General features: G+C 40.1%; 1 protein-coding gene across 2 annotated transcripts; it reads left to right on the top strand.

Moving 5' to 3' along the window:
* Positions 1-5: 5 nt before the first annotated feature.
* Positions 6-16,599, top strand: loxl1 (lysyl oxidase-like 1). Of its 2 annotated transcripts, XR_007880808.1 has the most exons (8): positions 6-1,524; positions 6,963-7,071; positions 8,225-8,362; positions 12,191-12,347; positions 12,705-12,800; positions 13,160-13,275; positions 14,544-14,606; positions 15,426-16,599. XR_007880808.1 is itself a non-coding variant. In XM_051378497.1 (7 exons), exons 1-7 carry the CDS (start codon positions 423-425, stop codon positions 14,548-14,550), a joined length of 1,725 nt encoding a protein of 574 aa, XP_051234457.1. In that variant the 5' UTR covers positions 6-422; the 3' UTR covers positions 14,551-16,599. The 2 variants fall into 2 exon arrangements, 1 of the variants encoding a protein (XP_051234457.1); XM_051378497.1 differs by having other exon boundaries at positions 14,544-16,599.
* Positions 16,600-27,615: the final 11,016 nt, after the last annotated feature.

Here is a 27,615-nt window from a genome sequence, read left to right as displayed (position 1 = left end):
CAATCAGCTTGCAGTCGTGCAGTGCACAGGCACTTCTTTCGACAACGCAGAGAGCAATGCTCAGTCTACTGACAGGCGAGCTAGCAGACCGACAAGAAGTCAGGACATACTCTCATAGCATTAACAGACGGTAACACCACCAGTGAGTCTTCTGAAGCTCACTTTCATTCTCGTGGGTGTGATTGCTCCTAAATGCACATTCAACCTCCTCTACTACTGGCAGTGAAGACCTGCAGATGCACTCAACCACAGGCTTACTTTTCAACCCTGCATCTGTCTCAACACTCACACCAAAGCTGTACCCGCTGGAGGAGGATACACATGTTTTATTGACAGAGCCACAGGTGGTCTGAGTTTAAGCGGTTGGTGGATTGGAAGGGTTTTTTTCCTGTGTGGTGAGCTGTGGCGTGTTTGGAGCCAGTATGTTGCCTATTGTTGAGGCATGTTTGGTATTCATCCTGCTGGGCTCAGGGCAAGCTCAGGTTGCCACACAGACTCAGGGGCAGAGCCAGAACCGGGGCCAGGGACAGGACAGCTCTGCCACCCCTTGGAGGCAGGTGATTCAATGGGAGAACAATGGCAGGGTGTTTAGCCTGCTGAACAGTGGAGCTGAATATGTCCCTGCTGGAGCGGGTGCTCAGGACAGAGGTCCCAGGGTAGTTGTAGCAGATACTCGTCTACAGTCTTCACGTAGACCTCACGGAGGCAATGTCCGTCGACAGGCTCCATCAAGAGGATCCTCTGAGACAGTACGTGGCCAAGCAAGGCATCCTTTTGGCTTTGGGCAAGTGCCTGATAACTGGAGACAAACTGCAGGCAGCACAGGTGGTGGTCAGTTCCAGGGATCCTCTAGCACTCGTATTAGGCCATCCACAGGCTCCTCATCTTCATCGTCGTCATCATCCTTTTCTTCATCTTCTTATCATATACCATCCTACCCACAGTTCCCATTTCCTCCACAGACTCCCTTCCAACAAGTACCTTACGACCCTAGTTTTGTGGAGGCACCAGTCAGGAGCTACGAGCCACCTTTTCAGCCTGCTGTCGGTGGAGGATATGGTGGTGGAGGGCATAGTGCTGGACGCGGGTATACTGGAGGAGGAGGATATGGAGGTGGTGGTCTGGCCCCAGTGCTCCCAGGCTCGCCCTCTGATTTTACTGACGATGGTTACCGTTACTACCAATCTTACGGCTACGCGCCCAATCCTGTGGTGCCTGCACGTGCTGCCCAACCACCGTTTGCAGATGGTCTGGACCATAGATACACCCACAGTCTCTTCAATGAGGAATCTGCTCCTGCTGTCCCAGCCCCCGATAGTAACCAGGCCGCTCCCGTTATAGTGGACAGGCCAGGACCAGCTGGTCAACCACCAGTCAGGAGCCCTCAATATGAGCAGTTTCCTCCGTTTGGAAGACCCCAGCCTCCTTTCTTGCAGCCCATTCCTCCAGGCAGAAATTCTCCAAACTCAGCCCTTGAGAACCCCAGTATGAATGTCGGGAGTGTGTACCGACCAGAACAGAGAGGTACAGTAAGCTTTTTGTTTGTTTTTTGTAAACACAATGTATCCTATATTTCCTGTTTTGTTCAAGAAGTTTGATCAATTCTTGATAATATTAGAAGAGGCTGTGATACATAGGCGGCAAATAAATGTAGCATTTGGAGCAATGTGGTTTTCAAGAAAATTCTGAACCACTTAAAATATACTTACACTATAATATTACACATTTTCAGTGAAAAAAGAGAATATGTTTACTTAGAGGCATTCACCCAAGGTATTTCTGTCTCTGAGGCAGAAAGTAAAAAGGTTGCCATGTGATTTCTGTTACTGCTGGACATGAATTTGAAGTATGAATTTGAAATATGCAAAACCCAGGGGAGCTAGCAGCTCACTACCCCCCCCCAAGTATCATATTTTTCCAATGTTCTCTTTTCATGTTCGTCAGATATCTGAAGTAATCAGAATGAAACAGCTGCTTAAAATTCAGCCTCTTTTTCAGTATACAAACAAAGAAAAGTGGACGCGAGGTTCATCTTTTCCCACTTGTATAGTTATTAAAACCAGGTGTTGAACAAGCCCTGCCAATGTACAGAGAGCACACACAAGAACCTCTGTGTTTTTGCATGGGGAGTTCTGTGCTACACAAAAAGTAGCCTGGTTCACAGGCGTATGGAGTTTGGTAAAGGTGGTGGTGACCTCATAGGGGGGGCTGGTGATAGGGGGTGTGGTTGGGCAGTGGCTGCCTCCTGGGCTTGAGGACAGGAGAGGGGAAACAAGGGAAAGGGGATACTGTTCTTCACCACTCTTCAAGGGGGAGGGAGAATGTGGAAAGTCCCTGTAACACATGGGGTCCATTGCTTCAGCTACAGGGAATAAAAGAAATATTCAGTAGGGGAAGAATGAGGAGTGTCAAAATGTGCAATACCTTGAAGTAAAAAAAGGTTATTGTTACATAGCAGAGAGTTTATTTTCATAACCTATCACTGCACTATGGAGGAAGAGGTATCTCTTTAGTTTATTGTTAATGCTGAGGGGGAAAATTACAACATATGAAGTGTATGTTCCAACAGAGGCTGTATATGGTCTGAGCTCAGAGGCAATGAGGGCCTCCAATGAGATTCTCAGCCTCTTAATAATGTAGATTTACCTTTTGTTTTACTCAATGATCTGCCTTACTGTGCTGCAGTCCCTCTAGTGTGCTGTGTGCCTTGCAACTATCATTCATTAGACACTCTAGAGCTGGGAGCCATTTCTACAGCACAAAAAGCCAACATGTGTGCAGATGCCTTAGTGCTCCCAGTAATCATCTTGATAAAGAGTCAGCCATTGGGAGCGGTTGGAAAGCTGACATTTTTATTGCACTGCTTCATGGCACTGCATTAAGGTGTTATAGTATTGTAATAACTATTCAACAGACTAGCATGTTTATAATGCCATTGTTAAGGGCAATGCCATGTCATATCAGAGGCAGAAAAGTGTACATGCTCACACTGACACAGTCGTATATCAAAATACAAATATTTTTCAATGGTCACTCTGCTCATTGAATTTAATTCAGTCTATCTCATCATATGTGGCCTACTAAGGTGAGTGCATAAAAATAAAACTAAGTACTAATAGCTTAGGGTAGGGTGAGTGTGGGTGGGCAAGCTAGTAAGCAACTTATTAACAAATACAAATTAGACAGGAGCCTCTTAATGTTTGATTTCCAAGGGGCGATATCAACAGGTGCAACACATTTGGTTTGCAGAAACCATATCAGGACAACAAAACGTGTGATGTAGCATAGTTAATAGTTGTAAATTAAACTTACCAAATCCTGTCGGAAGCTTTAAGTGCAGTTGTTTGTTCTTTTAGAGAAAATATAGCTACCAGCTCGTTTAATACTGACATGATAGTGGATTCAACAGAAACAGTTCATGAGTGCCAGCCATTCTGGTTGTGTACGAAAATGCCTCAATAGCCAATAAGGTTAAGCTCCTCTGTACAGTTATTGAATAAAACCTATCCCATATTAGATTAAAATGGTTGTGATTGGCCCAACAGGTTCCAGGACTGAGGGAACTCAGTGGCAAGGGTGGGTGGGAGGGTGGCCAGAGAAAATGGAACATGAGCTTGCAGATTTGTCTGGTTCCCAGGCTAGCAAGCCTTAGTAACCAAAATCTACAGATAACTGCAACGATTAAGTTGAAGGCCATAAAACAAGTTTCAGTGCAGAACCACTTCCCAGTCATTGCTTTTAACTGTCAGATGGTTTGACATTAGTTAAAAAATTTCAGCAGACGGAAACATTAGAATACTGTGTAGCTATAATGAGACTCTATTCCCCAAATTAATACAGGAAACAAACATAAAAGCCATATTTCCTTTGTGTTTTTCTCCACTTAGTTTGACTGGTGCTCATTTATGTATTTGTTTTATTTTTAATTGATATTTTGACAGGATTTAACAGATCATTAATATCTCACATTTATAAAATTCAAAAGACATGTTTACTGACCTCCTTTTTCTTTTCAAACCAAGAGCACAGACAGCAACAAAACAAACAAAGGGTGAGTGTAACAGACCCAAGTCCACAACCACAGACAATTGTCCCCTAACATCAACCAAGGCTGCATGCCCAATACAACAGTGGACTACATGAAACAAAACACAAAAACAACAGAACAAAAAACAATGATAACAACAATAAAGTTTAGAAGAAAACAGAAAAAAAGAAAGAAAGAAAAACAGGTACAGAATGCCTTGACCCAGTTACAGTTACCAATTCATTATATCAGGTGCCAGTACAAATGTAATGAGACATTTCCTCTATTAAAGCCAGAAAGGAGCCCTAAACTTGTTGGAAAATGTCTTCTCTCCCCATCACTCTGTGTGGTCCCGTTCAAAAGTAACCATTTTTGTCATCACCTAAAACCACTCCTTAAAACAACATTGGCTAGGTGATTTCCAGTGTCTCAAAATGATTCTATATCCTGTAGCTGTAGCCAGATGGACCCAGAAGTCTTTCATCCATTCACAATAATTTTGTGTACAGTATATTAGTATTCCAACTCTTTCCATCTGCCTTCTGCAATTTTCTCGCCCAAATCTTTTACCAACTATTAACAATTTTAAAAGGTTAGGTGGAAAAGAAAAAAGCTAAAAATATAATGACTTTTGGGAGGGATAATCCTCTTGACCAAATTAATCCTACCTAGTAAGGATATATTAATTTCAGCCCAGTTGTGTTGGACAGGTTGAATAGCTAACAGGAGAGATATTAGTTTGCATAGTTTTTTCCAACCCTGGTGTAAATTTAATCCCTAAATATACCAAACCTAACAGCAACGACTCTCTGGTGACAGGTGAGAACATGTAGGAAGAGGCATGGCCTCTGACTTAGCCCAGTTAATTGTATTACCAGAGATTTCAGATCAATAATGGAATAAATCTCGGTTGCTGCTGGATGAGGATTACTTGAAACAAAAAGAATAGCATCAGCATGCAAAAAAAACTTGTGCTCTTCCTGGTCCATTTGAACCCCTTGGATATCTTTGCTTTACGCCAATGTAAATGCCAAGGGTTCTAAAAACAAATATGTTTATGTGCAAATATCAATGATGACAATGATACCCTGCCCAGTACCATGATTAAGATTAAATTAAAACCAACTCCTAATAATCGCAAAATCGTAGTGGATGGAGAGAGGTATTAGCTTTGTTTTTGTCCAGTTTTCTTGAAATTTGATTAAAATGTGCACTTTATTGGGATGGAAACCAAGTTATTGTATAAAAGTAGAGTTAAGCATATACTTTTAAATTTTAAAATGACCTCAATGAATTTCAAATATTCCAGTATGTCAGTCCTCTGCAGCCAACAGCCAATAACCTATAGAGTATCTAGAGAGGGAGCTCTCATGTCTTTTATTATGTTATATTAGATGGTATAAAAAGCATGGCGAGATTCAGTTTCTTTTCTCCGTGCCCCACTTAGAGTATAATGTGTGGCTTGGTCACATGCTGTCGAGAGCTGATCAGCTTTGGCTTCTCAATACACTTTATCCCTCTGAAAAAGACCCAATTTCACATTTCAAAAGATTAGGGGGCAGAGAACAAAGCCTTCCTGGGGTGAGGATGAAAAAAAAAACGCAGTCGAGAGTGCTGTTGGAAAACCTCAGCATTTCACACCGGTCTTACAGTGTTTACATGGTCTGCCCCAGGAAGCTTCCCCCTGTCCTATATGTCAGCCTCAGAGAGGGGCTGTCAGATGGGCTGTTTACACAAATGCCCGCAAAGGCAAAGCCCTTATTTAAACTTACAACTGGGGAGGGAGGACTGTTAAACACTGGACAAATATAAAATAAGAAACTTACTATCTGGTTTCTGTAAACAGACCATAAGTAAGCCCTTCATGTTAGTTCACAATAACAATATAACTGTGCATATTTTCATTATCTGTTTTCCTGTATATGATTTAGGCCTAATTTATGTCATTTTATGAATGATTCCAAGTTTAGAGGTCAGATGGTTTGCCTTTCAGTTGCTTGAACAAGCTCACATTAAAGCATGTCTGGCCTTTGTGAGCTAAACCGAGAGGGGTGATAAGCTATACCAGAGACCCTTGCATGGAGCAGTAAGTAGGCAGACAGATGTTCCCTCTGACAAGTCAGGCCTGCTTTTTTTTTACGTGTTCCTCCAGGTTTTCTGACAGACTTGGTCAGAGGCCCACTTTAAAAACATCACTGGGGTGAGATCACTGTTGTTTTGCCCTGGTATGCACGTTCTCCCTCTCATACATAGGCTGCATTGCAACAAGCACTCTTGTGATGCAATAGCTGAGATATTTCCAAGTTTAGCTTCATCCCCCAACAGTTATCCTACGCCTAGTATATTAAAGGTTAAGCTGAAGTGACACACTCATTTTAGGATTAGTGTCATGGAAGATCATATCAATGTAGGTCAAGAAGGCACGAAATTATTGGTATAATCTTTTTTCCCTAAAGACAATATGGATTTGTTGAGAGGCACATTGTATTCAACACTGGAAGTCAATATGTAGTTATATGTGTCTTACATTTGAGTGGTTTTGTACAGTAGAGGCCCAAATGTAATCATTGTGTTCTCTCACCCCAAACTCACCCCTGTCTGAGAGGCCTATGGAGCAAAAGTGTCTCATTAGAAAACCACGATAATAATCTGGAATGCACAGTAATTAGTGGCTGACGGCTCTCTCTAGAGTGACCCAGTCATGAACTGTGGGCCCTGTCACTGCACTGTTGCCCATCATACCATCCATCAGCTCCACCATAAATATCAGGTAATAAGAAATTGATGACAGATTTGTGAAAGAGTTCCACTGTTTCTGGGGTGTATACTGGCAGTGTTGGGAAGGCCTGGAATTCAAAGAGATCAAAAGGTGACTTGTCACAGATTACCAATCGTTGATGAAGATAAAGTGTGAGCAGTCTGTCTGTCGTTTCAGGTTTGCCTGACCTGGTTCCTGATCCCAACTATGTGCAGGCTTCCACATATATCCAGAGAGCCCACATGTATTCTCTCCGCTGTGCTGCTGAAGAAAAATGTCTGTCAAGGTAAACACAATTCTGGGTGTCCTTTAATGGCTTGTGTGTATTTATATATGTGTTTCTTTCTTTCTTTTTAAAATGTTCTTGCCTCTTGATAGTTTTCATGTTAGTGACAGATGTTCTCATTTGAATGGTTTCTGCAATATCTTAAGGGTAGCTTTGTGGCTTAGTGGTAAGCACACTCCACAGACGTTCAAGTGAGCCGTGAGGTGTTTTGGATTAGAAACGTCTCATTCTAAGATAATGCAAACACAATTCCTATATTCGGGTAATAATACACTAATGAAAACATACCTATGCATATTATATTAAATTTCTGCCAATAGATCCTCCTAAATGTTACACACTGGGCCTTTAATGTAGCTCCTTGATAGGCTGGTGTCCTGCTTTGGATCATGCATAAACAACATGTTTTATAAGCTCCTTCATCTTTGTGTAGCATTGACCAGCAAGTGAACCATCCACAATCCTCAAGTAGCCTTCAGGAATACACCAGTTTTGTGCAACAATATCTGAAAGAAATAATAAAAAAAAGTTGACCAACAGCACAACATCAGTGAACTAAATCCTGGTCACCTTCGGGAGTACAGGCTATCGTTAGTTTCATTTCTCTTTGTTGGCGGATAGCATCCCCTGAGCTCTGGGCCTGGGCTTTTTGACTGCCTCTGCACTAAGGACACTATTGAAATGATGGAAGTGTGCTGTCCCCATGGCTGCTCTATTTGCCCTCTTCCCATCACAAGCACAGCCATCCCTCAAAGCCCTTTCATATCCTGTCTGAGTTTGCAGCAATCACCGACAGATGGGCTGTTGTAATTTGCCATACACTCCATTGTCAACAACAGCCACAAGACGAATGGCTTAGATCTTCAGTGGTATTGTGAACTCGAGCTTGTGCCTCCTCTCTCACACAAAAAAGTGAATCGTGCAACAAAATGTTCCCTATCCCAATGCTCAAACTGTGTATTTGGAGTGATGGTTGTAATCTGTAGAATGAAATATTTAGTAGATATGCTCCTGCCTCTGAGCCTTTCCAGCCTTGCTCTTTTTTTTCTTCCTTGTCTTAGTTATGAGAAACAGACATGCCGGCATTCCTTTTGCAGCCACTTTTGAAGTTCCCCTCACTGTTTTTGTCTTAATGTATGTGTCTGCCATTCAGCACCGCCTATGGCCCTGAGACCACCGACTATGATGTAAGGGTCTTGCTGCGATTTCCACAGAGGGTGAAGAACAAGGGGACTGCCGACTTCATGCCTAACAGGCCACGTCATACCTGGGAGTGGCATAGCTGTCATCAGTAAGTACTTAATACAAAACAGATTTTACCCAATCATCTTGTTATGCTTTACTGGCTATAATATCAGCTGTTGCGGTAACCAGGGAGCTAGTCAGTAAACAATTTTATTTCAGTGTAATTTTATACTGACAGATTGTATTTATATGTACTAATGTCTGTACACATCTTACATACCTTAACCATAATTCAATGTTATTGCAGTGTTATAAAAGGGACACATCTGGTTATAGTTCTGATTGTAAAATATGTTCTAAAATGTGTGCAGTTCTCGAGCTAGCTGTGGTCAACAGTATATTTGTGAATAGTAATATTTCATGAATAATATTAAATTTGTGTATTGAACGATGATCAGTGATGATTTGCATATTCTGTGCCCTTCTGGACGTACTTTTCTCTCTATAAGGGGCACTACACCTCTACTCTGCATGCAAAGCAACAACATGTCAAATAGCAGGGTGACAAAGCAAGACAGCCCTACATTTGCTCACAGTATTAGGGATTACAGTATGTAACTACTGTATTAATTTACACATGACTGAATTAGTTTCTGTTTTTGATGACCTTTGCCCTCACTTTGACTGGTCGGAAGACTAGAAAGGCGCTATATAAGTACAGTCCATTTACCATAACAAAAAAATTGTGATACAAATACTATAAATATAAACTATCTGTAGAAAGACTATCCAAAAAAATTATCTGTTACCCTATATTGTGTCCTACACAAATAATGATATGTAGCTTGTGAGTTTGATTCATTTAGCAATGGATAGATTTTAGTTAATTTAGCAAGCAAGTCATGGCTCAGATTGCATATCTCTGGGGGACTGCTGATGAGGTGACTTTGGGGGTATCGTCATTGTTTTATGACATTATATTCCATGTAGACTGGCTTTCATCTCAATTTCAGCAAGTTCGCCCACAGACGCCATCACTGCCCGGCTCCGCTTTGCTATCCTCATCTTAGAGGAATGTTGACTGGCCGTTAGGAGATTGGCAGTGTTATTGCTGTCTGACATCAGTCTGCATTTACACAGTGGTTCCCAGGAGGCAGAAAGCCAAGGCAATCATTCCACTGGCTGTGTGATCAGAATGAAAAATCAATAAATTTTTCTTGTCAATCTGTGACACCAGATCACACAGCAGCTAAAGTATAATGGCGTGGATATGGGTTACTGGGGCAGAGTGTTTGTTAACAAAGGAATCTCTTCAGGGGTTGAAAATCTCTAGCCCAGATTCTCACAATAAACTTTCTTGCCCTACATTTCTGTTGAATAAGTTGTGTAGTTGACAGTTTTGCTTTTCAATACATTCACCCCTTTCTTTCTCACTGGAGTATTAGAAGAAGGGAAGGGAACAGTATCCTCTTGAGTATGACGCACAGGCTGGGAAAATGCTCGAATTCTGTATGTTTCTACACAAACGAGGACACAAAATTCCATGTAGAACGTATTTTTTATGCCAATCAGTGTCGGGAACAAGTGGGAGTCATTGAAATGCTCTTCTTATTTGGTAGAACTTGTTTGAAAAGTTAATAATACAGTTCTTCAACTTTATTTATCTCAGTCCCTTATGGTAACAACTTATTAAACTATGTGACCTTTGTGGTCAAAGATCAGGGCTGCTATTTGTGCAGGTGCTTGGACATATGTCTTCAAATCCTGGTTGCACTCTTTGGAAGGCAAATGTCAGGCCATTGCTAAATAGTTCTCAAAGAACCTACTGTAGGTCTCTGTGTTTTAGAACTTGAGCTGTGATCGGAGAAGCCCTCAGAGTCTTGTTTGTTGCAACACAAGTGGAAAATGACTCACAACTATGAAGAAGGATTGGAATGTTTTGTATATTACGATTACAAGTAGTTCTTGTTAAATCCTCTATGTGTCCTTCCAACACTACATTCTCTATAGTTGACATAGTCAGTGAGGGGATCCAGGAATCCATGGAGGCAGGGGACCCTTTCAGGAACCTCATAGTCTAGTGCCTCCCACTCTCAATCTTTTTCTCTGCTTCCTGCACTCTTTCTTTCTATTTCACATACACATACACACGTGTACTGTAGATAATCATCTCAAGACTGCCACTGTAATGAATGCCAGTTTAGGTAATACAAACAGAGACTGTGCTTCGACCTTCGGGCAACGTGGGCACAAAATGCATGTGTGCCCACGTTGCCCCATATAAAATAAGCCTATAAACACATACGGTCATGTACATGTGCATGTTAACAGAGACAGAAAAGTAATTTATGCTCATAGTCAGAGTAAAGATAGTGTTCAGCCTCAGATAACCACAGACAGGTTTCTACCTGAGAGTGGCTTGTAATTGATTGCCTCGCCTATGGAAAGAATGAGTCCTTGAATGGTCACTTGCTCCATCAGTGGAAAGTACCCACTTTTCCTTCCAAGTCATCCTTCAATCTTTAATGACTGTTCCAGTAAAAGCTGTTGCTGTGTTGAAACATCGGGCCATGAAGTAAGGCGAAAGGGCAATATTTATATAGTCTGAGTTTGTCTGACTGTAAGAGATCCAGTGCTTACCTCACCTGCTACAACAACAACCAGAGTCAACACCATTTAAGTATACTGCACAGAATAATTTATCATAGGATCATGGAAATAAATACTTTCAATTACTTCTAAAAGCTGTATTAAAGCTGTATTACTATAGGCTGTTTTTGTATCTAAAAGGCTGCAGTTTAGTTTAGTTTTATAATCTAGTGTAATCTATTAGTGTAATGGATGAAAACATTTATAAATCATTGGGCTAATCTTTGTGTTGTTTTTTATCATAAGAAACTTTGGTACATTTTAACAACTGAATAGTAACATTTAATCGCATGAATGAGGTAAAACAAACAAACTTATAAATTATAATGGTAAGTAAAATTTAGGCAGTTTTGTGTGCCAATGCTGTGCATAAATACATAATGTAAAGAGCTTTTTACCTTAACATGAGATTATGTTGTTATCCTACTCCATGTAAATACACTCTTGTTAGCATGTACCACAATTATGTACATGGCAGGCTTGTAAAATAGCATCCTGGGTCACTTTGACATTTGGGAGAGGTCCATGTCATATAGCAGTTAATGTTACAGATGATTTCGAATAGACCAGCTCATTGACATAGTCACTCACTGAGAGTCACTTGGTTCATGTTCCGATTCAGTTGAGATGATCAGTGTCCATGTGCATCCAGGCTTTCCTAAGCTGCTAAAGCTGTGCAAACAAACACAAACACACTGCAGCCACCTCACAAATACATGTAGACTGTGATACACACTCAACTTTACACACACACACAGTGTAATGTGTTATGTGCACATACACATGAAAACAACCGCAAGTGCACACGCATGTACACATCGCAGACACACAAATGCTCACGCACACACTCATACTTCCGATCTTGCGGACTGATACAAGCTAATTAACAACATTCATACATCATTAGGGTGTTAATGTCCTGCTTAAGCAACACTTTATTGTTGCAATTAATTAGTATCCATTCTCCTTTGATACTTTATGATGTGTTCAGTCAAGGTGCAACATCACTTACAAAAATGTGAACAGATAAGGTCAACAGGTTGAATATACAGTCTATAAAGTCACTGTTTGTCTTTAAAAGTTACACTTTAACATGGAAATGCTAAATTTAAACAAAAATGGTAATATTATTATAATTACAATAGCAGCTCAACAAACTTATTGACCTGACAATAATTTCTTAGGCACAAATCGCATAACAGATAACACTAGTATGAGATGAAACTCTTTCAATGCCCACCTTAACGACCTGACAACATGAACAGTCTTTTGTTTGCTCCAACAGGCACTATCACAGTATGGATGAGTTCAGCCATTATGATTTACTGGAGGTCAGCACTGGCCGTAAAGTGGCCGAGGGACACAAGGCGAGCTTCTGTCTGGAGGACACCACCTGTGACTTTGGTCACCTGAAGCGCTATGCCTGCACTGCTCACACTCAGGTAACGCAGCAATTTAAAGCATGAAATGATCATTATTATTATGATTTTCACCTCCAGTTGGGGGTTTTAGTTCATCTCCTTTCACCACACGCTTTATTAACCACTAGGCCGATGTACATTCACTGTAGTTATACTATTATAGACCAATATATAATGGGGATTATGTGTGACGGATTTATTACTTAGCCGAGCCCTGTTTTTCATTGGCTGTTACATTAACAGCTGGCTTTTATTCATTGGCCTGCTTATGTTTATGAAAACATATTGTCTTTACTTTTTGACCACTGACATAACAACTGTTTTTGACTTAGATCAGTATTGGTTATGTGCGTCTCTCCTCCCCCTCTGCTTCTTCAGGGTCTGAGCCCGGGCTGCTACGATACATACAATGCTGATATTGACTGCCAGTGGATCGATATCACGGACATCCAGCCTGGAAACTACATACTAAAGGTAAGAGTCAAGTGCGAGTCACATATGGAGGAGGCTTTAGGCCACCCAAACAAATTGATCTAGGTTATGAAAGAATTATATAGTTACTGAAGTTTTTAGGTATCTGGAGTTTTTCTAGGTTGCAGCACTTCATGGCTCAGTGGCATAGTTTACGGTTCATCATTTTTTCTATTTTAATGCATATTGTATGTGGTCAGTATGGCTGCAAGATGTACACACAAAAGATCTATACAGGATTGTCTTCAGTGTTATTTATCCCAAATATGCTCTTTTCTTTGAAGCTCCATTGAGCCCATTATGGTTTGTTGTGTAGTGATTATGGTGAATTGTAATATGCGTTCTGTCTGTATGTCTCTCAGCTCCAGGTTAATCCCAAGTTCTTGGTACTGGAATCAGACTTTACCAACAATGTGGTCAGGTGTAATATACACTACACAGGACGTTTTGTTAGAACAACCAACTGCAAGATAGCACAGTAAGTAAGACATAATGCATACATTTTTATCACATAGTGATGGTAATTGATCATTAATAATTTACATGAATGCTGTTCCATTTACTTGCAATGTTCTCAGAATCTGCTGCTTGCTTTTACAAGTAAAAGCTGTGCAATCAGATATTGTGCTTTGGTAGAAGGCAATCTGTAAATCAGGGATTGTGTCATGTTCCCACGACTGAGTTACATTGAACCACATGACAGGGTGGCAGCTAAATGCAGTTTTATGAAGAGCCTCACAGTGTTTTGAATTACTTAGTGGACTTAATGGGTTCCTGGCTGAAATATTTGATGATTTAATGAATGCTGTTCTCACTCTCCAGTTAAGATTAATAGCCTCTGAAACTTTCATATTTTCTCTCAAAGGGAGATGTAGGAGTGTTGAACTTTTAAATAGAGCTATTAGGAAGTGTATCATTGCACTCAGAATTACTATCATATCCTCTTGAAAAGACTTTATGTAGAGAGTGGATATACATGAGCAAAGCATAATTAGGTTCAAGTGCTCTAGCTGGTCTCCCTTAGTTTCACTGGTACAGTGAAACATACACTTAAAAATATATTTGTCAAAGCATTTCCAGAGTTAATGAAGGCTGGATATAATACTTAGCAGATGCCATAAGCCCTATTTTCATCATGAAAGTCAGATATTTTAACAGTCTACTGTTACTAAGTATGAAAAAGTAATTTGATTAAAGGTCTCAGCCCAGGAAGCATGTATGATCGCAGACAAAATTGTAACTTAAAACTCACAACAGCAAACTGACAACAAAAGGACCTAATATTCCAGTAAACACACCTGTATTGTGTGATAGGCTATTTTGAATGAGGAAATGAGCACTCCCAGCGAGAGTTGGAAGCTTCAGAGAAGAGCCCGGTATCCACTCATGTTTGTGATGATGGTCTATCCATTAATTTCCGCCAAACTCCCTATTAGATGGTGGTGGTAATTTACCTTTTGATTGTTTGGCAACCAACAGTCAAACTAAAATAAAAAAGGAGAGTTTTTGTACGGTTTTGGTGTCATGGTGTGAACAGCAAGCTTCTGTAAAAAGGTATTAAAATTAATGTAAACAGAAAACATCCTTCATAGTTATTCATTTTATATTTGCAGTTATTTTGCTTGAGCCCAGTCAAATTGTTCATTATGTACTATATCTCATATTGCACTGAAATCCTTCACTAAGTCCTGTGTATATACAGTTCTTCTAACAAAGGTGTTATTTGTTGTCTGGTTTTTTTTACAGGTCTTGATCAGGCACTGGAAGGCTGCCACACTAGAGTGACCCTGATTGCTGTTCCATTGAATTGTGAATGGAATCCATCTGTTGTTGGTTCATTGTTGATGTTGTTTGTCTCTACTATTTTGTGCTGTCTTGGTATGCTGGGCCCATGGCAAACAAGGGTTCTACTGGCACTGAAAAGAGTGAGGGGGTTTAAAGTAGACATGCATCACACACACACACACACACACACACACACACACACACACACACACACATACATGCACTGTTGCATAATGCATATTGCATGTTGATATTCCAGTAATGAAAACAGTTCACATCCTTACAATCTATGTTATAATATTGTCCTACCAACTACATTCCTCATATTGCAACTCTACCAGTCTGGTGTGGTTAATCATAGGACACATCATTGACTTTCAAAAGAGGTGTTTACTGTATCTGCACATCAAAAATCTATGCACACCCCCTGGCAGAATGGCTCGGTTTGAATTAAAAATAAAGAGTGAAACGGTGCCGGTGCTGAAATCAGTAGTTCCAGACAAGTCAGGGTTCAGCTGCAATCCAACAAATAAAATTAGAGGACAAAGTCTTCCCAGGTGCATTCATCCATGCAGTGTGGGGACAGACTGAGATGCCCAGTGACTCAGAAGAACTATAATGTGTTAGTTTTTTTGGTTTTTTTCCTCTTCACTGCCTCAGTGGGTCAGGCTGGGATACTGTGATTCTCTGGGCACATCCTGTTTAATGTTGTGTTAGCAGCAAAAGGAAGACAGCAGATCATATTTGCGTTTGTTAAGTCCATCAAATTATAAGTCAACATAAAGACAGTCTTTCAAATCCTTGTATTTTATGTTGTGTCTCATTTATCCTTTCTTATTTCAGTAAAACAGGAACATGAAGCTCAACTGGCAGAAAAGGGTGCTTTCCAGGAAACAAGACTCACACTGTCTTAGAGTCTCCTCTTCAACTACCAACACTGGTCAGATGGCACATAGGTCATCTACACCTTTTGAAGAATGTATATACAAATATTCCTCTGGTGCATGACTTTAATGATGGAGATCATTGTGTTGTAAGTGATTGTACTTTGTTTATCCAGTTTGACCTGTTACTGTATTTTGTGAAATTCAATGAACTTATGTATATACGTATATACGTATGTCTATATATATACTGTATATATATATATATATTGACATATTTCTTGATAATCTGAATTATTCAAATAGTATGTGTGTTGATGGAAAAAAACACTACTGCTACAGACTTAGTATTTTAATGCAGAGCGTCAGAAAGCCATCTCTACCTACCTCTCCAACTGAGTGAGCTGTTGTTTCCTGTTAAGTGTTTGGTTTTCATTGGAAATCTCTGCAATGATTTGCTGTTGCCTCACCACTCTCTTGCTGCACATAGCCAAAACCTAAAATCTATTGAATATAAGAACACACAATGACTTAGATTTCAGTCTCGGTTGGTTATCACAGCACTCCTTGAGCAGCAATACAGCAGAAGAGCTGTAAAATGGTGCGTCTGTTTACAGTGCAACCAAACAAACTCATGTTTTAATAAAGAAGCTAGTCAATAAGTAATATGCCGAGCAAAAATAGTATCAAAAATTGGGTTTAATTATGTGAAAATCTTTTTCTAACTAAATTATAACTTTAATATCTATAAATGTAATTGCTGAAGTTTAACTTTTTTGCAGTAACAATTTGCTCTCTGTGTGGTGATCACACAATGACAATGCACCAAAATTACTTTGCTGCTGTCGAGATTTTTTCATTTCTCTGTTTTCATTCTGCAGATTCAAAATGCTTTAAATGCAGAATAGGCCTCTTGTAAATAGTCAATAGTTTAATTTGGTCGGCATTTTCCTTTGGTAGCACATGATCATACTGTTAAGATGCAACAACATGCGATTCTGACATTAAGCGGAACGACAGCACAAGAGTAGGTGACAGTTATGCAGCATCTTTGACATGAGGTGATGAAATTTGTATTTTTCGAACAGTGAACACCTGTCAAAAATGTCATATACAATAAATACATATACACATCTGCTGCGTGTGCATGGAATGGACTATGAATGCTATGCATCACTATTACAACAATAGATCACTGTGCTTCATATGCGCCCACATCTGCAGGTTTCCACATAATACGTATCAGTGGATTCAAAGGAAATGCTGTGTGACAGGTGTGACAAGTTACTGAAATCATCCCTTTCAAAAAAGATTAGGTGTGATATGTTTAATGCATTAAGGATTTTTCCTGGGTTCTATGTCATTTTCTCATGTATGATACATGCAAGGATGGAAGTCTGACCTTTATGAATGCAGGAAAATATAAGATGTCTGCAAACAACACACAGTGATGCAACATATGGGTGGTGGTACTGGGGCTGTGCATAAATGAATGCGTCACACTAGTTCATATTGTAGTTGATTTTCCACAAACTGACATGTTGAGGTGTATGTAGACGTCTTGGAAAAATAATCTGATTGGAGCATATTTCCATCATTGTCACACACTGTCAAAACACAACCAAAGATCCGCATTTCTACGAGTTCACTCTCTTCAGAAAGTTTTTTGCTGCCAATGAACATAAACGGAAACTAATCACATTATGCACAAAGAGTCACGCCAAGCGGCATCTTGCAATAGTGAGAGTTTATAATGTCATCAACACTAAATGTAGAACTACACCACTGGCAGAACTTTATGTATCGTTTCATGTGTTGGTAACCTCTTCAACTGATGAATATGTCTGTGGCTGACATTACTGGTTTCAGAGACTGTAGCAAGCTCAGTTTTAAAGCTAGAATGACAAGACTGGTATTATATTAAATTACTAAGACCTAAGGCATTGGTAACAAGTCATGCTAACTTGGGAGGGGGTTAAATAACGCCAAAATGACGCTAAAGTTTGGCAATGGAAAAACTGGCATGGCTATTTTTAAAGGGATCCTTTGACCTCTGACCTCAAGAAAAAAAAAGGATTCTATGTGCTGTTTTTTCTGTTTTTTGTACGCAGTATAAATGTGTGATTTTCGCATTCTGGGATTCCTAAACAGTTTTGGAACTTTATATAAATTGGGTATGACTATAAAGCTGAGACTCTTGGAGTTGTGGATTCAATGGGCCCGGTTGTATTTATGTATGATAATGTTTGTTCCAGTATAAGCCTTTTAATTGCAGTGAGACCATTTCTTTGAAACTTGACTTCACTGTATAAAATGACCTATAGTGACCTCAAGAACAATCACAGCCTCATGAAACTGTACAACCACAAACTAGAGACCGGGTGTATCCAGAGGATGGAAGGCTTTCCTAGTTATATTGACACCACTGATTTACTTTTTTTTACTTTACTTTATTTGTACAAAAACAGGCTAAGACTGAAAGGAGCTTGTCATGAAAACGTTTACTAGCCTATTACATCGTCCAGAGCTCAATGTCCCCCATCCCTTTCTGGCACTGCTGAACTATACAAAAATAATTTTCTTTGTTCTCTCTGGAAAGGAAGAGATTGATTGACTGTCTTCTGTTTTGTTTTCCATCCTCCAACATAAACACATCAAACAAATAACCAAATAGTAACAATGACTGGAGAAGAGTTAGCAATGTTGTACCGCATTGTCAGTGTTGGAAAATGAAAGGTAGACTAATGAACAGTACTTGTGGAGTGATTACAAGCTTCATCACATTTTTATGACTAAAAGTCCAGATAATATGTACTCGCTTTTAACAGAAAATCATTCAAGTGCGAACAAAAATTACAAGCTCTAAAGAAATAATCTACTTCAGTAGAAATATGAGGATTCGCCTTCCATAAAATCGATTCAGTCTCTAAAGAACAAGACAGAGGGAACGAAAGGAAAGTAAACAGAGGGGAGGACCTTACAGCATGCACAAACATAAAATACAGCACACGGGTGCACACACACACACACACACACACAAACAGAAGATCAACTGCAATCTTGCATTCAGATAAACAAATTGAAATTTGAACATTGAATTTCTTGCCAACTTAGCAAACTGCATCTGATGAGAAGGATCATGTGATTATTGTGATAATTGAAAGTGCCATGCACTGCAGTAACTCATTGACCTTGTGGAGAGATTGTTACAGCCTATATGTAAAAGTTGACAATAAATGAGATGAAGACAAACACAAAGACAACATTCATTTCAGAGCTATTGTATTTGATTGTGCGGTGCTTCTAAACTGGTAACGGTGTAGCTATAGTTTCAGTTGTGAAATATGGTGTTTTGAAAACACAGACTTTCCTCACAGAAGTATTTCCTGTCCCCCAGAAGAATGAGAATCCATTATCTGGTTGTTTTGATACGCTGCTCTCACTCTCATATTTTGTCTGTCCTAACAAAACCCTGACCCCTGTGATGGGACTTCCTCTTGGTATGGGCTGTTTGTTCAGGCAGTTCACACAATATAACCCCATTCTAGCCCTCTATGTCACATCATGTTATTTTGTGAAAGTGCTGCAGTATGTGCTGACATGTACTCAACAATGACCGTATGTGTTTATGTTAATGTGTTTATGTGTGTCTGTGCCTGAGAGAGATGATGGTTACCTCCCAATGAGGGAGAGAGAAGCCAAATGATGCAATGGATTGTTTACCTTAGAGGTATTACGTTTCCAAAACGGATGGACAGACTTTGTTATATATCCATTTTTCATAAGCCTGCCTCTGTTTTTGCTTCTATGTATTCTCATGCAGCTGCTGGTTAAGTAGCTTAAATGAACATTCTATTTCTCTGTGGGGTAGAGGCTGTAATACACAATGTCCACCAGGAGTCTCCTGTAAAGTGCTGGCTTCCTCTTCTTGTTATTAGTAATGAAAAGAACATACTGAAGCATGTTCCCAACAGCAGCGTTCGCAACGGCTGTCCTAGCATATAGCTTCTGTAAATGATTTAGGACTCATTTCTTGCAACAAATTAATTGCAAATGTATTAATCAAAATTGTGCTATAGGGTGTTTCCCAAGTGAATCCAAACAGTGTGAGATTCTTAGTGGAGCATATAAAAATACCCCCAGGGGTGTACAGAACAAAATCCAGCAGACACATACTGTATTTCTGAGATATGGAATATACATGATGCAAAATGCCAGAGATGCCAAAGCAAGCATGGTAGTAAGAAACTGGAACAAGAGGAGACTGGAGGGACAAATTAGCCAGACTAGCAGTATGTAGCTGGAGGAATCGTTTGTATAAACGGTCAGAACAGCTTGTCAGATTGTGCCATGATTTTCACGAGTCAGATGATGCTCATCAGCTGACAGTATGTGTAGTTTCATTGTTCTTCCTGATCCAAGAGTTAAACAAGGATAAGATACTCTATGTGGTGTAAAACATACTGCATACTTCATCCCAAGGGAATTCAAGCAGCATGAAAGATCTTGAAAAGGCCTTCTTAAAAATACATTTCCTGACTATATCTGAAGCAACAGGCATGTTGTAATTCTCCGTTAATGTTGCAGGTCCCTTCTCATTCAGTGCCTGAGCTCTGCAACATGCTGGAACCTGATCAAAAGAACATGTTGCAAGATAGTGTAGTAGTGTCCTGAGAAAAGGGAAGACTGCACACAGATGAGGTTACAACATGATAAGAGCAAAACCATTCCACATGTAAATACTCTGCTTTAGGCAGTATCGCAGATAAGCAGAAGATCTGTAGGGAGAACTATAAAAACCCCCAAGACAAATATTTCCCCTTACACCATTACTTTACCAGCCAACCTATGTAAAGCAACAAGCGTTCTGCAGCTGCAAGCTTGCAACCTAATTGAGGAAACAGATCATGTGAAGTGAAGCAGGACTGATTAGATCTTCCAGCATTCCATGTGGCGAGACGTCACTGAGTACACAAACCCCCCGCGGGAACGGAAACCATTGCTGCTGATGCTGAAAATGAAAAAGCAAAAAAAAAAGCGAGGAAACACCTTTTTTGGGGTTGGAAGTTGTCTGTCACAACCAAAGGAGGACTGGATATTGCGAATGGCCTTTGGCTTAGATTTCTGGCATTACCAGTGAAGCAGGACGACAGTGGGCCATTACAGCTGCACTGTGTGCACACTGATGAAGCTGAAAGAGTGGAACCCTGGGTATCTGTGATGAATAAAGGCAGATTGCGGAGGCTGTCATGCCTGTGATGACAACGTTGACCTATCATTATCTACTGAGACTGTGCTGTCCCTCTTCAACATCCATCACATCTTTGCTAAGCCATGATAACAGTGCAGTGTAAGCAGCATCCTTGGCAAGTTGTGAAAATGGTCGTAAACACCACATAATAATAATAATAATAATAATAATAATAATAATAATAATAATAATAAAATAAATGAAGTGAATAAAAACTTTTATTTAATCTAATTTACATTATTGTTATTCATTGTATTTAGGGTTGAGCCAAAAAACGTATGCCTTCAGCTGGTACAAAACACAGTTGTTCGGATTTTAACAAATACTTGAAGACAAGCTCTATCAGCCCTCAACTTTAGCGTCTTCTCACTGGTAGTTTGATTGATTTTAAGATTTTACTGATCACTTTTAAAGCACTTCAAGGATCAGCTCCTAGCTACATTGCTGTTGCTCGTCTATGAGCCAAAGCACAGCCTCAGATCCACTGACTCTGATCCACAGCTGAGGCTGTTTCTGAGTCCCGGCTCAAGACTAAAGGGAACCAGCTTTTGCTGTCAAGACCCCTCAGCTCTGTAACTCCCTGCCTGAGGATGAGGATGACAACTTTTAAATCACTTCTAAAAATGGATCTTTTCACACGTCTTATCTGTTTTATTTTATTTATTTTTTATAACATAGGACAGGCGAAGATTGACTGGAAAAGGGGGGGGGCGAGGGGGATGACATTCAGCAAAGAGCCACAGATTGGAACTGAACCCAGGCCGCTGTGGTAAGGACTCTATCAGGTGAGCCACCATACACCCATTCTGTTTTATTTTTAGCATTTATCTTTACTGTTTCATTTTATTTCTGTATTGTATCTGATTTTATTCAGCCCAGTCCTCCGTCACTTCCCCCTCCCCTTCCATGTATGAAGGAGAAATTACAGTGGCCGCTTGAAAAATGCGAAGGCTAGAGCCAGTATGTGGTTTGCTCTTTCTGGGCTACTGTAGAAACATGCGGTTTATGGTAGTCTCTGCGGCACTAAAGCACTTTGTAACTTGAAAAACGCTGTATAGATAAATGTATAATGACAAATGATTATTAAATAAAACAAACTTGTCCTCCCATTCATTCCTGTAATCTTTTCCTTCACTTTGAAAAACATTATTACAAAATGACATTCCGGCTGCTATCTGCTATTTTCTCTTCCTTCTTTTTTTCCCTCCCCTGTGCACCAGATTGGGTTGATCTGACATTTATTTCACTCATGCAGCGCATAATCATAAGTTTGTGGTGACACTGATGACAAGGTGACAACATTCAGCTCAGTAATTTTCTCTCCCCAACAGCACCCTCCCCACCCCTGTCCCATTTTAGCCACGGTGTGTATTAGTTCATGGTGAGGTCACATCATGAGGGAGTGTTTGTGCTCAAATTATAATTATTATTTGTTTTTAATCAGACTTTTTGTCCGCGGCACTTTGCCTCGGTAATCCGCATGTAGCATGTGCAAGAGCTTAATTAAGCTTTGACTGAGTGCATACGTCTTTATTTAAGAGCTTGGACTATCTCAGTATTGTTTATAGTCATTTGCAAGATTTAAATATGTAATCTTATAAACTAATCTCATAAACTAACACCCTTTTTGACCGGCACAGTGACAAAGTTTTCACATACGTTTGTTGTTGACAAAGACTCAAACCACTCTACCCTAATTTGACCATCTGGCTTACAGTGAGACAGGGCTAAAATACATGACTTGAGACCTCCATTCTTCACTCCAGCAGGTTTATGTGAGGATAATTGAATTTAGTGGAAAGAGAGAATAGGGACTAGTCTATGAGCCAACATTGCCAAAAAGCCCACCTCCAGACTTGAGGTCTAATTTTTACAGAGCCTACTGTGTAGAGATTCTGTGGCACAATATCAAGGCCACAGGTAATTCATCTTCTGGCTCTAGCTCTGCTTTGCGACCTAATTAAATGAATAAAGATGTGAAGAAATCTTCATTTCCGTAGGGATAAACACATTGCTTCCTGGGAAAGGTAAGAGGAGAGGCTGGCTTTGTAAAGGAAGAATAGAGGCAGATGAGAAACCACTGGCTGGGAGATAGTGAATGGCTGAAGACATTTGAATAGTGAGGGGGAAAACAGTGTTCTGATTTACATGCAGCTGCAGTTGCTGGCTCATTTGTTTTGATAATAGCTCATCCTGCACACGCTTTAAGCAGAGCTGACTCCACCATATATATCTGAGTTAACAAACATTTCACTTCTTGTGTTAACACTTCACAACGAAAGCGATGGGCGTTATACGAGACAAAGAAGCAGCTTGTGTCATAGGCACAAGACACACTCGAGTGCACTGCCTGACAGTTTAAATACCGCCTGCCTCATCACTGAAACATCTGGCTTGTATTTGGTGTCGGCTGCAAAAAAAAGCGCTCTTTCTTACAACTTAGTTCCCTCACTTTCCCCACTCATCAATTTTAAGAAGTATGCAAATGGACAATTCCTCCGGCCTCACTAGGAGTCCACACGGTTACAACAACACAGCAATAAATTCTCATTAAGGCTTTCCTTCCTTGAAAGGCGAAATTGAAGTTGGGATATTCGTGTTTATAGTCCCAGGCAATTGGAACAAATGAGGAGATCTTGTGGAGGGAAGATAGGCTTCCAGCCTTAATCGTGTCCCCCACCCTCTCACCCCTCCACTGGCTCCATGGGGAGTGTCAATGATGAAGTCAGCCACGGGGAGCGACGGCCCTGCACCACTGTGCTCAGCCTCTCTCCCCTCTGACAGGCCCATATTTCACCAGACTCATTCTCCAACCTCCACTGTCACCGTTTCCTGTGCTGTCAGGGGGACGACTCCCATCATCAGATCGGTGATTTCACAGGCTGGTGGCAGCAGCACTCCCTCGCTGTAGCTGACTAACATAGCACCGCTCCAGACAGCTGGGTGACCCCTCCTTAGTAGCTGGCAGGGTGCTCTGATTCCTCTCATCATGTACATGTAAAGATGATCTAGTATGGGGATGCTTGCTGCATGGTGCCAATAGCTTTTGGGAGTTGCTGTATTTGACTGAGTTTGTATCAACAGAAATATCAACAACATGAAACACAAAGTCTTTGGAAAAACAACAAGGGTGCAGTCCCAGCTGAACCTTTGTTGTATTACTACAAAGCTGGACATTGTCAGAAGTCGCTTTGCCGTTAAAGGAATCGTTCGACATTTTAGGAAATACTCTTATTTGATTTCTTGCAGGAGCTGGATGAGAAAATTGACATATTTGTCCAGTAAATATGAAACGTCAGCCTGCAGCTGGTTAACTTAGCTTAGCATAAAGACTGGGAGCAGCTAGTCTGGCTCTGTCCAAAGGTAAAGAAAATCCAGACTCCCTGGCCAGGAGTAGTAACTTCCTGAAGTCGTGTCAGTGTGAGGTTGCCAGACAACCAGCAGAGACTCCAAGAAGTCACTGCATCAGCCAAGTAATAATTACCCCTTTTATATTTTGGTTTTTGTACAAATTAAACAAGAAAGATATATTGTGTTAAATAGAAGGGCACTCAGAGAGGCCAATAGTCCAGTCTTTTATGATATGCAAATCTGCAAGCGCAACCACCATATAATGTCTGTATTACAAATGACTTCTTGCAATGTTAACGGAAGTGAAAAATAATTTGTGTATCTGATCTGTGATTCAGATCCTTTCCAGAAGTTAATGGGTTTTCCTTGGCCTATACTTCAACCTACAAAGTTTTGTGAAAATTGGGCCAGTAGTTCTGACAAACAAACAAACAGCACCGAAAACATACCGTCCTTTTAATTGGCGGAGGTAATTAGTGAGCTTTAGATGTGCTGGTGTGTAGATTTTGTAACCTTTGTTACTTAGTAACTGTACTTATTCTTTTTATGCTTTTAAGTTTTTATTGTAGTTTATTTTTTGAAGCCAGCTTGATCATTACCTACCCAGTTTGCAAAAACCCCAGGCTGCAGACGTACATTCACAAAGGCAGAAGAAAATGACTCACTCCCAGACATTGATTCCAGTCTGTTTCTTTAGGTCATTTGGTAAACTCAACCTAAACCTTGTTTTAGATTCTTGTCATGTGCTCATTATTAGTCTTTGTCAACTTTGTCTCCCCTAGACCAAAAAAGAAAACTCTTAACAAGTAGCCTATAGTGAATGGCAAAATGGCTAATGAGTCAGCTGGATTTCCTTTTATGAATTACCATGTTTGGGGAAAAGCACTTCCTATTGAGCCCTTTTCCTCATCTCAGCTTTGTTACATTTTACCTGCAAGATATCTGAGTGAGCCTGTGACCTCAAATAACTGTTTTATAGGAGACTTATTGGATGGTGAGACCCCAGCCCCATGAGCAATGCATGACTCCACGTCTAAACACCTTTGTCCAGCTGGTAATGTGTCCATGTGTTTAACAGCATGAAAGGGCACTCTATCTCCATCCCTCCTGAGAAATACGGTAAAACAAAAAGGCCCTCTGTGTTCCCCAACCTTAGGTGTTACAGTGCCCTTTATGTGGACCTCACCTCCAGGGTCGGATCTGAAGGGGTGGCCGCTGCTCCTGAGAAATACTTTGCCACCCCAGCTGCCACTCCTTTTTGGTATCAAATGCTGTCACATTTAACACATTAATATAGATTAATAAAAAATAATAATACAAAAAAACATGTTAAAAAACAGGAATTAACAGGTATAATTTAAAGATCTGTTACTAATGTTTGCCCCCCTGCTCACCTCCTCCGAAGGGCAAAGTTTTAGGAGTTTTACCCGACTATGCAGCGTTTCAGCATCTCTCAGCTTATTGGTTGTTTTTTAGGCCAGCAACTTTACTGTTTGGGTTCACTCTCCAAACAGCAGGCCACTTTCACTAAAAAAGCTCTAACAAAATAAAGACCTCCAGGAAACCTGCTAAACAGACAAAGTTAATGACTAGCAGGTCAACATAGTGGAGCATTTAGCAGCTGAAGAACCAGATAGTTCCCTCAGTTGTTAGTGGAGACCAAAAACAGAGCAAAAGAGAACAAGTTCACCAGTGTCACAAACAAGTCACTCAAGTCACTGCAGCACTCCCAACACAGGTAGAGACTATGTAAAGTATCTTGCTCAAGAGTACTTTGATAACAAGGTTAAAATCTATTTGTGATATGGCTGCAACAACAACCAGTAGCCCACTGTAAACCCATGTTAAGACACAGTTGGAATTTAGTTCAGATCTGCATGTTTTGCTCTAGCGAGGATGAAATGATTAGAGGCATGTAGATGGATGTTTTTCCACCCATGTTTTACAAGTAGACAAAATCGAATTTTAAAAGGAAAGGCATCTGCAGAGTCTTGATTTGTTATAAATCAATGATAATATTTTGTAGCTGAAAACCAGTGCTGTTTACCTGAAGACGGTCTTTGCTATCACCACTTTTCACAAGAGATTTCCATGTGTATAGCAATTACAGTGTTTGTTGGTGGCTGCTGGTGGGTCCTCTGGGTATCTATATCGCTGTATAATTTCATCCTCCTTTCCACTGAGTAATTCTATATCACTCTCACAACAGAGGGAGAGGCAGACAGAAGGAAAGAGGACATCCACAGTTAAATCCATTTAGAGTGTATTTTGAATCTAATTTAAGATGGTCACCTGCTCACAGGATGTCAAGGGAAAAATTGAGTTTGCCGTCATGTAAGTTTTAAAAAATGAAATTTTTGCTCAGGCAAGTAGTATCAGTCATCCTAACTATCTCATATTCTATATGTGCTTGTTCAGACTTAAATAAATATATCACTTGGAAGAAAGATTTAAGTCAAATAGTGCCCCCGGAGGACAGTCAGTGTGACTGGTAGACAGCCATAGAGAACCAATACTACCACCTGAAGGCAAATAATGTGCCTCCTATTTTTAATTTCCTATTTTAACAGTGTTTAAATGTGGCTGCAGTAACATTTGCTGTGTGTAATGTATTGGAAACAATTCAAAATCGCATTTTAATGATTGAGTACAATGTCTTGATTAAATGGGGCAAATAACAAAATACTCAAACAAGAAACAAAGAGGCTTCATACAAAGCAACCTCTTTGAATAACTGCAGAATAATAATATAACAAACTTTTTGCAATCTGTGGAAATTAAACTTAGCAGCTCGTCTGAAGATTTTATATAAACAATAAGGATGTTCAACATACTAAAATCCTTGATCTCAGCCTAACCATGAAGGTCATAACTGTCAAGTGGCTACAGTACCTTCACATATCAACATGATTTGTTTTAGGAAAAAACAAAACAAGACCTCATATTTTTGGCGGGCATAAAAAAATTAAAGACTTTATGGAGAATGTGGCTGTTACAGCTTCTCCAAACAATAGAAACACGAGCAAGGATTATTTCATGTCATAATCTTTTAAGGAATATAAAGAATACAGGATGAAAGTAAATATGGATTATGGTATAGTTACCAGAGGTCAGAGACAAACTCTATAAAACCCCAGCTTGGTGGGAGGAGAGCGTGAGCAATGATCTGCCATTCACTACCAACGGTCCTTAAGGTACCTTTGAGCAAGGTTTTTAACCCCCTCCAGTAGAGCTGCTTATCACCCAACAGGTTGCAATACTAGGCAGCCAATTGACCATATGTGTACTGTAACTGTGTCAATGTGATGCAGATTGCTACTAAAATAGAGCATGCATGTCATAAAATATATTTGTTGCTATGAGCGGGTGCGTAGTGATTACCTCGATTTCCATAGCCCACATTCAGTGTGATGGGGGAGGAAGAATGAAAGGGCAGGGGGAGGGAGGGGGACACAATGAAAGAGAGACAGAGAAAAAGAGAGAAGCAGGCAATAGAGGGGATAAATGCAGACTATGATCTGTGAAGGATGAATGAAGGTAATCTGTA

This window comes from Dicentrarchus labrax, unplaced genomic scaffold, assembly GCF_905237075.1.
Source record: "Dicentrarchus labrax unplaced genomic scaffold, dlabrax2021, whole genome shotgun sequence".
Lineage (NCBI taxonomy): Eukaryota > Metazoa > Chordata > Actinopteri > Moronidae > Dicentrarchus > Dicentrarchus labrax.
Note: the sequence above shows the minus strand (reverse complement) of the source record. Positions and strands in the feature narration are given on the sequence as shown.